This window comes from Motacilla alba, chromosome 1A (assembly GCF_015832195.1).
Source record: "Motacilla alba alba isolate MOTALB_02 chromosome 1A, Motacilla_alba_V1.0_pri, whole genome shotgun sequence".
Taxonomy (NCBI): Eukaryota; Metazoa; Chordata; class Aves; order Passeriformes; family Motacillidae; genus Motacilla; species Motacilla alba.
In genome coordinates, this window is record NC_052031.1 from 53,184,286 (window position 1) to 53,198,400 (window position 14,115).

The 14,115-nt window shown below is 42.2% G+C and overlaps 1 protein-coding gene across 1 annotated transcript in view; it reads left to right on the forward strand.

Moving 5' to 3' along the window:
* Positions 1-555: 555 nt before the first annotated feature.
* Positions 556-14,115, forward strand: part of APPL2 (adaptor protein, phosphotyrosine interacting with PH domain and leucine zipper 2) — a 34,065-nt gene continuing 20,505 nt past the window's right edge. The window contains exons 1-2 of the mRNA XM_038153299.1: positions 556-1,404; positions 6,113-6,211. Of these exons, the coding sequence (XP_038009227.1) occupies positions 1,351-1,404; positions 6,113-6,211 (153 nt within the window). The 5' untranslated portion in view covers positions 556-1,350. The remainder of the gene's footprint in view (positions 1,405-6,112; positions 6,212-14,115) is intronic.

Consider the following 14,115-nt stretch of genomic DNA (forward strand, 5'->3'; position numbering starts at 1 on the left):
ATTTTAGAACACAAGCTGCATTTTTTAGAATTATTTTTCTTCTTTTAAAAGAGGCCAGCAATATGAGTTATCTGAAGATTGTGAAATTTCTTCGAAGATGGTATCTTCTTACAGCCAGTATGGTTGTTTGCATATTCTGTTTAATTGGCAGGATTCTTCCTGAAGTCTTCAGAAGTGGGTTTTGGTTGTTCGGGTTTTGTTTTGGTTTTTGGTTTTGTTGTTGTTGTGGGTTTTGTAGTTTGTTTGTTTGTTGGGGTTTGGATTGTTTTGGTTTTTTTTTGTTGTTTTTTTCTCTTAAATGAGATTCTGGATTTGAGTATCTCCATTTTTATCTAAAGGCACACTGGAGCAACAAAAGCTACAGCTAACAAGAATGGAGCAACTTCCCTGCAAGATCCATAACCCTGGACTTTTGGAAAAGCTAAAACATCTAAAAGCAATGGACATCCTTCAAAGGCATAATTTGATGTAATAATCAAATACATATCAAGCTGTGCTTACTTTGCAAATATTAATTTGTTCAAGTAAGCATCCAAATTAACGTCCAAATGCTGAAGTCATCCAACACAATTCAGACAGCATCTAGACCCACAAAAACATAGCTCAGTACATGAAGGACTAGTAACTCAAAATGCATTCCTTCTAACCCCCCAAGTGTTGTGGGGTTATGCTGTTACGGGCTATGGCCGTGCGGGGATTTGCCTGTCTCGAGCACAAGGTCTCACAATTTCACTTGCACAGTTGTCCATGGGCAAGAACAAACGCAGACGCTACAACGGAGGGTCACTGATAAGCAAGCGGCTGTGCTGATGCCAGAAGTGTCCCTGCCGCGCACGTGAGGAGAGCACAGCAAAGGGCTCGCCCACAGCTGGAGTTCCCCGAGATCCACGAGCTCAGGCGGGAGGGGCTGATCTTCCCCTGGTTTTTATCACACCCACGCACCCTCACAGCCTCTCTCAGCTAAGGGGGCATCCAGGGCCGCTGCTGCATCCCTCCTCTCGCCACTCTGCTCTCCGGGAGCGGAGCTGCGGGAGGCCGGCACGAGCCGCCCTCTTTCTGCGCCCTCCAGCCCGCTGCCCGTCGAGCTAATGGCGGCAGGAAGCCTTCCCCCACCGACCCTTCGCGTGACTCGCTTCCTCCTCCGGACGGGAACTGGGCGGAGTGAGCGGCCTTGGCCCTGCCAGCGGAGTCGTCCAGCCGTGCCCGGTGCCTGCAGAGTGCCGCCGCCACCCCCGCGGGGACGGACGGAGAGAAGGAGGGACGGACGGACGCAGTCGAGCCCCGCCGCCGGGGCGTGCCTACGCTGCGCACCCCGCTCCTGCCAGGACTCCGCCGCGCCGCAGCGCCAACATGCCCGCCGTCGACAAGCTCCTCCTGGAAGAGGCTCTGCAGGACAGCCCGCAGGTATTGGCCGCTGCCGGGACAGCCCGTCGGTCGGTCGGTCGGTGGGACGCGTCTGAGTGCTCGGTGCCGGCGGACAGTCCGCGGGTCTGGCCGGGCTGGGGCGGGCTAAGAGCGGGCGAGGGCTGGGGAGCAGCGTCCCGTGGCGGGGACAGGGGTGCCGGGGGCGGTGCGGGGGAACGGCGCGGTGGGCGAGGAAGTGGTCGGGGCGAGCTCGGCGGTCGGAGCCGTCGGGGATCGGGGATGCGCTGAGGCAGGCGGCCGGACGGCAGCTGTGCGACCGCGGGGGAGGTCTGGTGTCCCGCGGGGCGTTCGTCGGGGGAAAAGCCGGCAGATTCCGTTCCTTAGCGTCCCCCAGCGCGGGGGACACTGCGCCCGTTCTCCACACCGCCCTTAGTGAAATTGCTCTGGCTTTTTCTTCGTACCGTCCCGTCTGGATGTGTGCTCGGTGGCTGTAAGGGTTGCCCTGAACAGCCAGGGTGTGTCGGGGAAGGACAGGTGGGCAGGGCTCGGTGAGCTGGCTTCCCCAGAAGGGAAAGGGACACCTGTGCGCGGTGAGTCACCTGGCCCCGGTGACAAAATGGGCTGGAGGGGTGTCACCACCGGCGTGCCTGCCCCGCAAGGGCCGCGGTTCCCATAAAGGAGCTTCCATGAGGATAAGTGAGGCGGATATCACCGAAGATGACTTCCCTTGAAGGGGTGTGAGGAACGAGGAGAGGCGGTCGCTGTCCTTCCCTTCCCGCGTGCGGGAGGGGGAGGATGTTCATCCTTTCGCCCCAGTGCTGCACCCCGTGCCCCGCCGCCGGGAGCCGCGATGTGCCGCAGCTGCACAGGGGACCCCTGGCAATGTGGAAGCCCCACAGAAAAGAACATGCCATGACTTAATGTGTTCAGGGGCTGGTTGAGTGGAAGAGAGAAGTAACAGGAAGGGGAAAGAATGGAAATTCTACTGAGGGATGCGGAAGGTGCCTTTGGGGACAAATTATGGTGCAGAGCGAGATACAAAAGTAGTTGGTGAGGCAGGTTAAAAACACATGAGGGCAGGGTGGATCAGTATGGGTGGAGCTCTCAGGTAAGCCTGTGTTGTAATCCTTACTCGTGTGCTGATGGATCAGGAGGAGGAATAATAGGTAAGCTATAGAGCAGATTGCTGCAAGGTGTTACATCTGTCATGAGACATTTTGAAGGAAACATTGGAAATGCACCTCTTAATGACCCTTGGCTCTTCTCTTAATTGCCTCGTTTTATCCTGTTTTTTTGTAATTTCATGAAATCCCATTCTAGTAAGAAGGATTTCCATCATCTGTTTGATGTGACGTATTTGCAATCATCCTTAGGAATTTTAAACTCTGGGCTGGAAGAAGTGCTGAGTAATGTGATGTTACACCAAAGTCAGCCCTGCTTGGAGCAGAGGTTTGGACAAGGTGACCTGCAGAGTTCCTTACCAGCCTGAGCTTTTTCATGTTCCACAGTTTACCAGAATGTACTAGATTCATTATGGGTAGTTAGTAACATTTTTAGTGTTAAACTACCCTCTGAGTCCTAAAGCTGAAGAAATTGACATGCAGGAGAAGTGAACTAATTTACCTCTTCAGTCAACACTTCCCTCACTGATTAAAAATGTAACGCTGACTGAAAGCAGCTGAACAATGCCCTGAACTGAATTTGGAGGTCATCGCCTTTCCTGTGTCCTGAAATGAAGTCTGTCAATGTCTCCTTTGCAATCACTGGAATACCAGGCAGTGCATAAAACTGAGTATTGCCAGGATGTTTTACCCTGATTTGGTCATTGCTTTTTCTTCAAGCTCTGCAGCTTTCAGAGGGAGTGACATTTTTATAATGGCCCAGTGTTGCTAAAATATATTATTTTTATTCAAGGAAGCAGGAGTGGGGTTTTTCAGTCTTTTATATTTATTACGTTTTTTCACTGGGGAGAGCTTTAGATTCACAAAATCAAGGCAAAAAGTTAGTCTCTGTTCCACAGAAATAAGCAGCATAGCATCTTATAGGATCAGTTACTTCTGCAAGGAGGAGCCTGATTCTCTCCTGCTCTGTGCAGTCACAGGAGTGCAAAGGGATGGTGAAATGGGGATATAACCTCACTTTGTATAATCTGTGAGAAGTATGTGATTTACATGCAAGACCGAGGAGAATTAGCCAAAGTTTTTTGTTCATCAGGTTTCTGGAACTTGATTAATCTCTCCCCATCAGTACAGTACTTTTGTCTTGATTTGTCTTCAGACACTGGCTGAAAGAGGTCATAAGAAATGTCTTAATTTTGATGTGTTTGGCTACAAAATAAAGAAAAATTTATGTCAGCAGTCACACTAAAATCAAGGGAAGTACTTACATGAAACTAGAAAAGTTTTTCCTATCCTTCTGGAAGCTGAGATAATGTTGTGAATAATGGGGCCTCCTAAATGTTAGCTTAATACTTGGATTACTGGTTTATTTCAGAAGAATTAGCTGCTATTCCAAAATTTGTGAAAACAGCAACTAAGAAAATACATACATGCTTGTATTTTGTTACAGTGATTTCATATGGTATACTTAAATGTAAAATTTTCCAAGAATAACTTCCAAACTGTCTGAATAATTTATTGTTTTTATTATTTTTGAACAATGTGCAAATAACAGAGGCCAAGACTTTCAGTAGTTGGTTCCCGGAGCTATTCTACCTCAAACCATATTTAGACAAATGAAAAATCTGAGTCTACAAAAATTCAGTAAAATTTACAAATGCAGCGACATTCCTGTATTTGGGAACCTTTTCCAGCAGGCAGAAGTGTGTGATTTGTAGCCTACTTCAGGCAATTTCTTTATAATCTTTGAATTTTGGCTTGAGATTTGGCTTGATAAACATTGTACCAAGTTTTATAATTTTTGCTTTCCTCAGATTTATTTTTTATCCATCTTTGTACCATGTACTTTTCATATGCCATTGTAACACAAACCAGGTGCCATTGTAACACAAATTGAGCACTGCATAGATACAAAATAGTTTGTTGACATTTTTTTGCTTTATATCATTGAAGATAAAACATTTGAAACCAGGTATTTTTGAAAATTAGTATGTTTTCAGTTACTGAAATAATATGTTAATGTGGAAAACTCTCAAAATTGTGCCACTGTCCTTCCAGGGAAGTTCTGTACAAAGGTGCTTTAAACATCTGAGTTCTTGGTATCAATTTCATTGACTTGGACTTCTCTCCATTCTCTGGTTTTTATATTCACTTTATTTGAGAACAATACTTTGTAATGCATATTCCCTTTCATGCTAGGATCTCAAACTAGCTTCCCAAACTGCCGGTGTCTCTCAGGTAGGAGGTGTTGTAGCAGCTCAGCACATCAGCCAAGTGAACTGTTGAGATCTTTTAAAGCTACTCAGAGGAAGAAGGTTCTGAAAAGAGCCCAAAGACTGACTCCCAGGTCATGTATTTTAACCACTGTGCAGCAACTAGTTTCTGGCTTGGATACTTCTCAGCAGAGATGAAATGATAGTTAATGGTAGGCCAGGATTCTTGGAGGATGCTGGTGTTGAGTTTTCCAGGACGAAAAAAGTCTGGGCAGAGAGTTTTGCAGAGAAGAAAAAATGCCTTGGAAAATTCATGTGCCTTCTTTTAAAATAGTGGAGTATCTTAAAACTTTGAAAATAAATTTCCCAAATTCGAACGTGGATACTTCAGGTACATTAGACATTACTATAAGAGGGGGATAAATAAAGGCCTTGCTCTTTTACAGGACTGACATGTCTGTGAAAGTACTGGAGTTTATGTATACCCCTCTGGTAGGCAGATTAAGCTCATTAATGTCATATGGGTTAGCTGTACAGATGGGGAGACATTTCCAGTTAGCCTCAAATAGACTGGATTTATTAAAGCTAAGACTAGGAATTGATCATGAGTTTGTTAAAGGGACAATCTTTCCTCTTTAATTATTGTAAAGATCTAGCAAATTCTGGAGCCCAGCATTATTTTGAAATATCTTTTTTATCCCATCTCGGGAGCTGTGTCAGCAACCTAATTCTTTACTCCTGACAATTCCACCTGAACAAACCAAGGGAATTTGTGTCTTTTAAGATAACACAAGTTCTTCCTTCCCCTTCTTGCTTGCTGGCTAGGATGAGTTAGCAGAGTGAAGAAAGTACAGGGTATCTCTGAGTGGGTGTATCTTTGTGTGCCTCTTTGGTGTGAGCATTCAGTTGTTTAGTCCAGTGACATCAGCTTGCTTTGGCCAGGGCCCCTTAAGAGTTGCTCAAGACAGTGGGGAGTGAATAACAGAGTGTAAATTATCTCAGTGGAAAGGGGTGCTTTCAATGCAGTCTGACACTGGAGAAGTAAATTGAGCAAGCAGTGGTGTTTGACCCCGAGTCCTTAACATGGTTTGAATTACTGTCGTCAGCAGGAAGATATTCAGGATTTTTTACATTCCTAATTATGTTGGAAGGACTGTCTATTAGTAGGAGCAAGAGCCTGGGTGTGGAGATGTGGCTATAGCATTTCATTAGTTTGCATCCTTGTGCCTCAGTTTACCATCCATTATAAAGGAACCTATTTCCACATGTTTAGAGATTCTGAATAAACAGAATCATGCAAGTCGAGGGCATATTATTTCTGATTGCTTTTTACTACCATCTCTTCGTAGTTGTTTGATTCTTTTTAATATTTCCACTTAGGACTGAAAACTTTGCTTTTTTTTTCTTTTATTGAAGACTCGTTCTTTGCTCAGTGTCTTTGAAGAAGATGCAGGAACCCTTACAGAATACACAAACCAGTTGCTTCAGGCAATGCAACGAGTCTATGGTGCCCAGGTAATTTTTCATTTGTATTTCTTTTGTTCAATCTGGAGTAGAAGTTAAATTGCTATTATGATGCTGTTATTTACATTAGAGTTGCTAAGTACATGTTACTTCTGTGGTTTAAGAGGAGTTGTGGGTGTTTTTCATCTGATAGTTCAACCTCTTCCTGCCTTGATGCTCAGAAAAATAGTATTCATTAAAAAAAAAAAATGTTTTTTACTTTGTCTGCAGACAATTCATTAGGGTAAAACTGTGCTGTGTCCTTACCTTACGGTATATTGGGAGGCCAGCCTTGACCAAATTGCCTGCCAAAATGCAGACACGATTCCCAGGTCTGCACACTGACTTTAGGCACCTAACTTTGATGCTGTGACTCACCTCATGGAGGGAACTGCCCACGTCCCTTGATTACAGAGCAGATGTGCACTTTGGGTCATACTAAAGTCAAGTGCCTAGAGTAGTTGTGAAAAAAAATGAGCAGGAGCAGAAAAAATAACATTTTCTAGAGTGTTTACGTGACCTAGATGACTAAATCCCTTTGAAAGTAAAACCTGTAAGAGAAATTATATCCAGTGCTTTGGAAGATGTAAATCTAAGTGATTTTCAGTGAAGCTGATTCCCATGTGCATAAAATTATGTATTTCAGAATGCCATATCTCGGTCTTTAAAGACATACACGGTGTCTCATGGAAGTTTTGCAAGTATTTATGTAGGTTAAATTCCTGAGTTCACTAGAAACAACTTTTCTATTCTTCAGCTGGTAAATCAGAGCCCACAGAGAGATTAGGAGCTCAGGGGTATTTTGAATTTTCCTGAAGAGTGCCTGATCCCTACTTTATTAGAAATCAGCTCAACTGTAAGTCTTGCTGTAAGCAAGTATATGTCCATTTGGTGGGATTGCTCTTTGGGTGACTGATAGTTTGACATGGAAGAACCATTTGCCCAGGATCTGGCTTCCTACACCTGGAAGATCCGGCTTTGGAGAGCTTCAGAGTCTTCACATCTTGGATGTTGTGCAAATGCACAGCAGCCAGAGGTTTGCAGCACAGCTTAGGTACATAGGAAATGATGCAGGGCATAGCCAAGGGCTCAAGAGGTGGCATGAAATCAGCATTGAAAGTCAGGGATAGGCGTTTTGGTAGAGTCATTGTGCTTTAAGAGTAATAACAAAGAGTTGTGGGCGTGTTGCGTGGTAGGAATCTGACAGCAAAGATTGGGTGGGATTGAAATGGATGAAGAAGGGAATCAGGAGATAAATCTGATTTTCAATGTCCAGTTTGAGGGCTACATGTCCCTTTCTGCTGCTGCTGACATTTTAGGATGGCATTTTAGGAAGTGGTCGCTCTATGTGATTCAAGGGAAAAAAAAAGCATTTTTTCTGCTTTTCTTTGCCTCTTAATTTTCATCTTGTTTTTTAGCCTTCTCAATTTCTGTTTCACCACAATTACATTTCTTGTTTTCTTCTCATTGGCTCAGTACATTTACCCATCACTATTTTGCAGTACTACTGAGTCTACTTCATTTTTCCAGCACTTTTTCGCCACTTCTTTCCTGAACACTGCTTTAGTTTGATATAAGTATTCAGTCACTTGTGAATACTTGGTATAATCTTTAAAATAGGTCTTTGGAGTTTGATGCAGTTTTGAGATGTAGAAATAGAAGAGTAATGCTGAATTGCCTACTAAACATAAAGTTAGTTATGGACAGTTAAGAAAAATGTCTGTGGTATTTCTTGGCTGCCTAATCACAACTTGAGAGGAAAAGTACTTTTGTTGATATCTGGGCCTCAATAGCAGCATATTGGGAGGTGTTACCAACCCTGTAAAAGCTGAGTATTGAGAAGCCACTTTCTGAATTTGCCTTTTTATTTTCATGACTTAAATTTTGACTCTGCAAAGTCAAATTTTCTCTTTGCAAAGTCATTGTCATCTCCTGCTCTGATTTCCGTGTCTGTAAGATAGGAATTACAGTTACTGACCTACTTTAAAGCAATGGCCATAAAATGACTGGGATCAGAGTCAAGGCAGTCAGACGAAGCATCAGTGGGTTGTACTAATCTCCAGTACTGAAAATTCAGGGTTTATGCCCCCTCAAAACACTTATGACAGTTTAAAAAAATGTTGATTTTGTTTTCTTCCATAGTTTTTTCTGAACTTTTAACATTTCCCATATGTCTTAACCATGTTTTCAAGACTTTTTTGGGCTAGCTTACTAGAAATTTGGTGTTTCTTGTGATGAAAACTCAGATTTTCATGTAATTCAAACCACTGTAGCTTGTGATCAAATAACAATAGTTAATGGTTCTGAAGAGATTCGGTGCAGAGTCTCAGGGGAGTAGCAATTAGCACCAACTGCATGCTGTTAATTAACTGTGTGGATATATGCATATAGCTGTCTATAGCTGTGTCAAAACACTGCTCTGTGTGGAGAGCCACACTAAATTTGTAAAGTGACAGCTCAAGCTACTTTAAGCACTTGGATCGGTGCATTTGAAAGGAGTTTAAAAAATAAATACTTGCCCATATTTTAAAAAAAATTAGGAAAATAGGAATTCTTTTAAGCATCTTTTCAGACTTACATGTGTTCGAGCGAGACTTTAAAAAGAGTGTAAGGAGTGGCTCTGCTGCCTGGGCTGCAGCTGGGTGATGCATGGGTAGCAGATTGCCTTGGCTGCAAGGCTCTCAGTGCTTTACAAGCCTCTGGTTGCCCTGCAGGATGAGGACAGTGCTCTCACCTCCCTGGGCACTCACACCACATGGGATCAGGTGGTAACTCTTTAGTGCAAAAGAGGCTGTGGTGCTACAAAGCAGATGCAGTGTGTGGTGCCCTGATTAAGAAGTCACAGAACCCGAAAGAAGCACTGGAGGAGTGAGGTTTGGTTCATCTGGCAAACCAATGCAATTAAATACAATGAAGCATTTTTACGTTCATCAAATAAACCACACCTGTGTGAGTACATACTTCCTGCTGTATATCTCCCAGCTGTGCTGTAATACCCTGGAATAGTTACCACAGTAGTGGTAACAGGAGATCTTCCTTCCAGAGCTTATCCTTATAGTGCTTCCTTCTTGTGTGCAAGCCCTGATGTTGCATCTGGCATTACTGCTGATTTCTGTGAATGTTGTGTTTGTCAGTCTGGATGTTTTATTACCTGAGCAATATTATAATGCAGCAGCAAGCAAGGACTGTTAGAAAATTTAATTTGCTTAATTTACAATGCTGAGGTTCTTGCAATAGTGTATGAGCAAAGTGTGCCCAGTTTACCTTCCTTCATAGTAAATTGTTTTCAGAGCTTTACTATCATTTCCAGTTCTCCATCATGCTCTAGAAATGGCTGATCTGGGAATCTTCACTTGAAGCAAAATGCCTTCAGGAAACTTAGGAGACTCTTGTGTCTCTGCTGACTATTAGAAGAGATAAACAGTTGAGCAGGTGAAAGGAGAGTAAGTTGCAGTATTTTGTCATTGTAAAGGTATTTCATCTCATGCGTCCTGACAAACCTGTCTAGATACAGGGGCAGTGATGTCAGAAGAGGAGTAGAAAGAAACACGTCTTTATCAGTATATCTGGAGAGGGAGCAGCATAATCTTGTTTAGCATCTCTGTCTCTGTGAGCAGTTGTCTTGTGATTCCAGAGGCACACAGGCAAAGCAGCAACAACCACGGTGGCTCACTGCCTTTTTACATCCAGACTCTTAGAAAAACTTTTGACAGTTATGGAATAGTCTTGGTTTATAAGTACCACATTACATGGGTGTCAGGACAGCTTGAATCTGTCAACCTATTTTTTAAGTAGTGCTTTATAAGTGTTACTTCTCTCTGCAAATTTATGATTCCTCTTATCTGCATTTCTCAACAGTGCTGCTTGTTTGATTTTCCTGTGTATTGCCTTCAGGAGGCTGTAACTCAGTAGTTGGGTGTCAGGCTCTTTAGGCTATGCGTGGACTTTCGTATTTGTTATGTTGCATAGCTAACCCCAAGTGCTGAGAGTTCTTGCTTATCTAGCAAGTAAGCACTGATACAGCTTTTCTTTTAATTGTTTTCTTTTCATGTCTAAGGGAACAATTGTGTTGGCTTTTCAAATTATAAGACTTTTTTTTTTTCCTAAAATGTTTTGATGGAATAAAAATTAAGTTAGCATTTTATAAACTTCTAATTTAACATAGAGAAGCTTCAACAGAGTGTTAGAATGGGACAAACATTTGCTATAAACTACAATTGTCATCACTGACTTCTGTGAAATACTATGTGTATTATTATTTGATACTTGTAAGTTTGCATCATACCTCTTACCTTCCTGAGGCTTATTCACCATATGTTGCTGACAGAGGTAAGCAAGAAGATTACTACATGAGAACTAATGTATTTACAAAGGTATGGGAGTTGGGTTTAGTACTGCCTATAAAGTCAGAGTTGTCACTGTGCCTGGAAGCAGGTTAACATTATGCTAAGGAGGATCTGGGGATCTGAGGCAGCATAAATGTATGGATACACTGCTGGTAGTAATTGTTTTGACAAGAAGAGGTTCTTTCTGTACTGAACTAACCATTCTGTTGTAGATGCTTTTGGTGTTTTTCAGCAGAGCTTTGACTGGTGGCTTCTATTCTTTGGAGCTATTGGATGATTATTTGCTGAACTGTTCCCATTTGTTAGGATGGGATGCCGTGCTGTGAATCAGCACCAGGGCAAGCCATATGTTAGCCTGATCTTGTGAAGTGCTGTGCAGCCTGAGCACCCTGGTGAGGCTTAGCTTCTGCAGCCCTGGGTTCATGTTTCCAAGCCATTTAATATGCAAAGCTAAGCCTGTAGGACTGTGCCATTTGCTAGATAGCTGGATAATTCTGTTTTGTAGGAACATATGCATATGTAAAAGCAGCTGCATAAAACTATTGTATCAAGACCCAGTTTTTTCTGTGCTGTGCCTGATTTTGAAGGTTAATGTGTTGCCTGGTTCTGAAGGGGTGGACAGGCTGGAACTACCTCCTGGGTCTTCCGCTTCAACCACATATGTGGGTCTTTTTTTTCTTTGATGAGGCATTAAGCTTTCCCAGATATAAGCCAAAATTTATTATGTGTTATTCTGGACATACAGAGTGCATGGATAAATACCTTTACCAGTGTCTTGCTTGTTTATATGAAGCAGCCTTTGGCAGTTCTGTGCAACAGTTACTTGTAGTTTTAAAAATGCCAACTGTAGCTGGAGTAGGAAAGTTGCTTTGTAGAAAGCTTCATTATACTAGGATTGGAACAGGGTGTGCTGGAATAGTTCTGTGTCTTTAGAAGTTAATTTATATCTCGACTTAATCCTTTACATGCCCTCAAATCTGTAGTCTGTTACACAACTGTCTACAGAAATATCTTTGGATCTCAGCAGATTAATTCCTCAGAGTTTATTTTGGTTAAATACAGAGATCCTAAAATTGGATGGACTGCCTCACTGGGAAATTGTAAATGGCATGGATTTTTTATTACAGAGGTTAGAGAAAAATCAGTCTCTTCTGATGATATGAACAGCTTAGTGAATAAAAGTGATAATGTAGAAGGTGGAGTCAACCACATGTCATTACTCTGGGCTCTAGCTTAGAAAGTAAGACAGACTTTTTTTTTCCCCACTGACTTATTTGAAGGCTGGGTCAGGTATTGAAATAACTTGAAAATTAAACAATATTTTTTAAACTAGCTGTTTTTCATTTCTGGTAGATTAATGCTAGAATCAAGACCCACTTCCATGACCCTATCCATTTGAACTGGACTTACAGAAATTTATTCCTAGGGCTGTCATGCAAGCCAGGGTTAGAGAAAAGGGGAAAAAAAGTCAGCACATCTGTAGTCACTACTGATTTCAATTATACTAATTTACATATGTTTCTTTCTTCCTGCTGCTACACTTTTTTTTCCATTAATGCTGCAGAGATGTCTTACCTGTTAAGCAAAACCATCTAGTGCAAATGAATTTATTTGCAGGGCCCAGTACTGGTTAAGTTTGCATTCATTTAGAAGGCTTCAGTTTCTGTTCAGGATTTTTTTGAGTTTTTGCATGATATATCATCTCATTGATAGCTGTCCCACTCCATAAATGTGGGATGAATTCTGAAATGTCAAAATAATATGGAAGAGATGTGGATTCAGGAATGTATTGTAGTTTTTCTTTTGCAGTGGTGTATTGCTTTGCAGTCACTTCAGGACAAAGGAAATCAATGTTGCTGTATCCATGGGAAAATGCCTTGGAAATAGATTAAAACCTGTTAAAATAATTTGCCTGGATTTAGTGGATGTGTCAACTGAAGCAATGCACATAACTCCTGAGTCTTGGAACTGAATGGCAGCAGGGCAGGGGGAGGGGAAAATGCTGATTAGGAAGAAATGGGAGGAGGATTAAATCAAACTTTCCCAGATTAGGGTGCTTAGCAATGCAGTATTACCACTAGGTCAGCAGAGCATTTTGCTTGCTTCCTGTTCCTTATGCAATGGAGTGAGTTTCCGCTTGCTAGCTTAATTTGATTTGTTTACAGTTTTTGGGCGTGTGCCTGTTTTGTTTTGATTTTTGTTTGGTTTTTTTTTTTTCCCAAATGATACAATGAATGATTTTGTACCTCTAATGGGAACTAAGTCTGGCAGGTGTTAGGAGGGAGGATGAAGGACCAAGGATTAATTTTTCCACATGGGTAGGGATTGAGTAACAAGTTTGTGGTGTTCTGACACAAAGAACTGAGCCAATAACTGAAAAATGTGACCAGCTGGCAGCAGTGGGTTGTGAGTAATACATGGAACTATTGTCCCCAGATCAGCCTAAAATCCCAAAGTAAGTTTTGTGTCAGGAACACCTCTCAATTTGTTCTGTATCTGGAGTAGTAGGCTAAAAATGTCTGCCTGGGGTCTGTAATTAACTGTTGTCACCTGGTTATGTACTTGGTAAGGTGTTGTTCATTTACACACCTTTGAGATCCTCAGGGTTTCTGTGTTCTCCCATTATCCTGTCACATACTAGAGACTGCTCCTGGGGAGTGGTGATCCCTGGAAGATGCTTATTCCACACACCTCTTTACGCTGCCTATCTTCAAACTGCCCCACACAGATGAGTAGTGATGCCTTTTGAATATTAGGTGAGGAAATTGAGGATTGAGTCTAAAAACCAAACTGATAGAAGCTTTGTGGATGGTGAACACAAAGGAACGGGGTGTTTTTGGCCAGGGTTTTTTGGGATTTGGGATTTTGCTTGTTTGTTTGTATCAGCCCATTATTCTGAAGCTTCTTTTAGTGTTAGCAGATTTAGGCCAGAAGCATATCTTTTCCAGATTCAGAGCAGATCACAAAACTGCAGACTTTGCAGGAATAAGTAAATTGAAACAAATGGTGAAAAGAGGCATGTTTCGGATACTTGGTTTATTTCAAAAGATTTCTCTCACCCTGATCTAGCTGTACAACTTATAGGTGGCACCACAGTTGCTGTGTGAGGACTTAGAGCTGGGTAGGAACTGCAAGAAGACTGTCTTTGAGATTGTGTTTATGAAAAAGATGCCAGGTCTGCAAACTTCTGCTTGCTTTTTGTAATCTAAATTTCCTCCCACATGCATACAAAGAAACCCTTTTAATGTCTTCTGTATACTTACAGGGAGTCCTGTCCTCCCTGTCATAAATTCATTGCTTGCTATCATTCACTTTGAAGGTGGCAAAGTCTCTCTGGTATTCTTGCTGCTTGGAGACAGATAATTAAGGCTCATTCCCATCCATGTCTGAGCCCGTAACAGGGTTTGTTTTTTATTATAAGGCAGAACATCCTTTTCCATCCTCTAGCTTGGGAAATACTTAAATACCAAGTGTTTGTGTAAAGCTTTTCATTGTAAAAACTCTTGCAAATCTCACAGGGACCATTGGCATTATTGTTGTGTGAAAGTGTGCTTATTACTAATTGGGCTG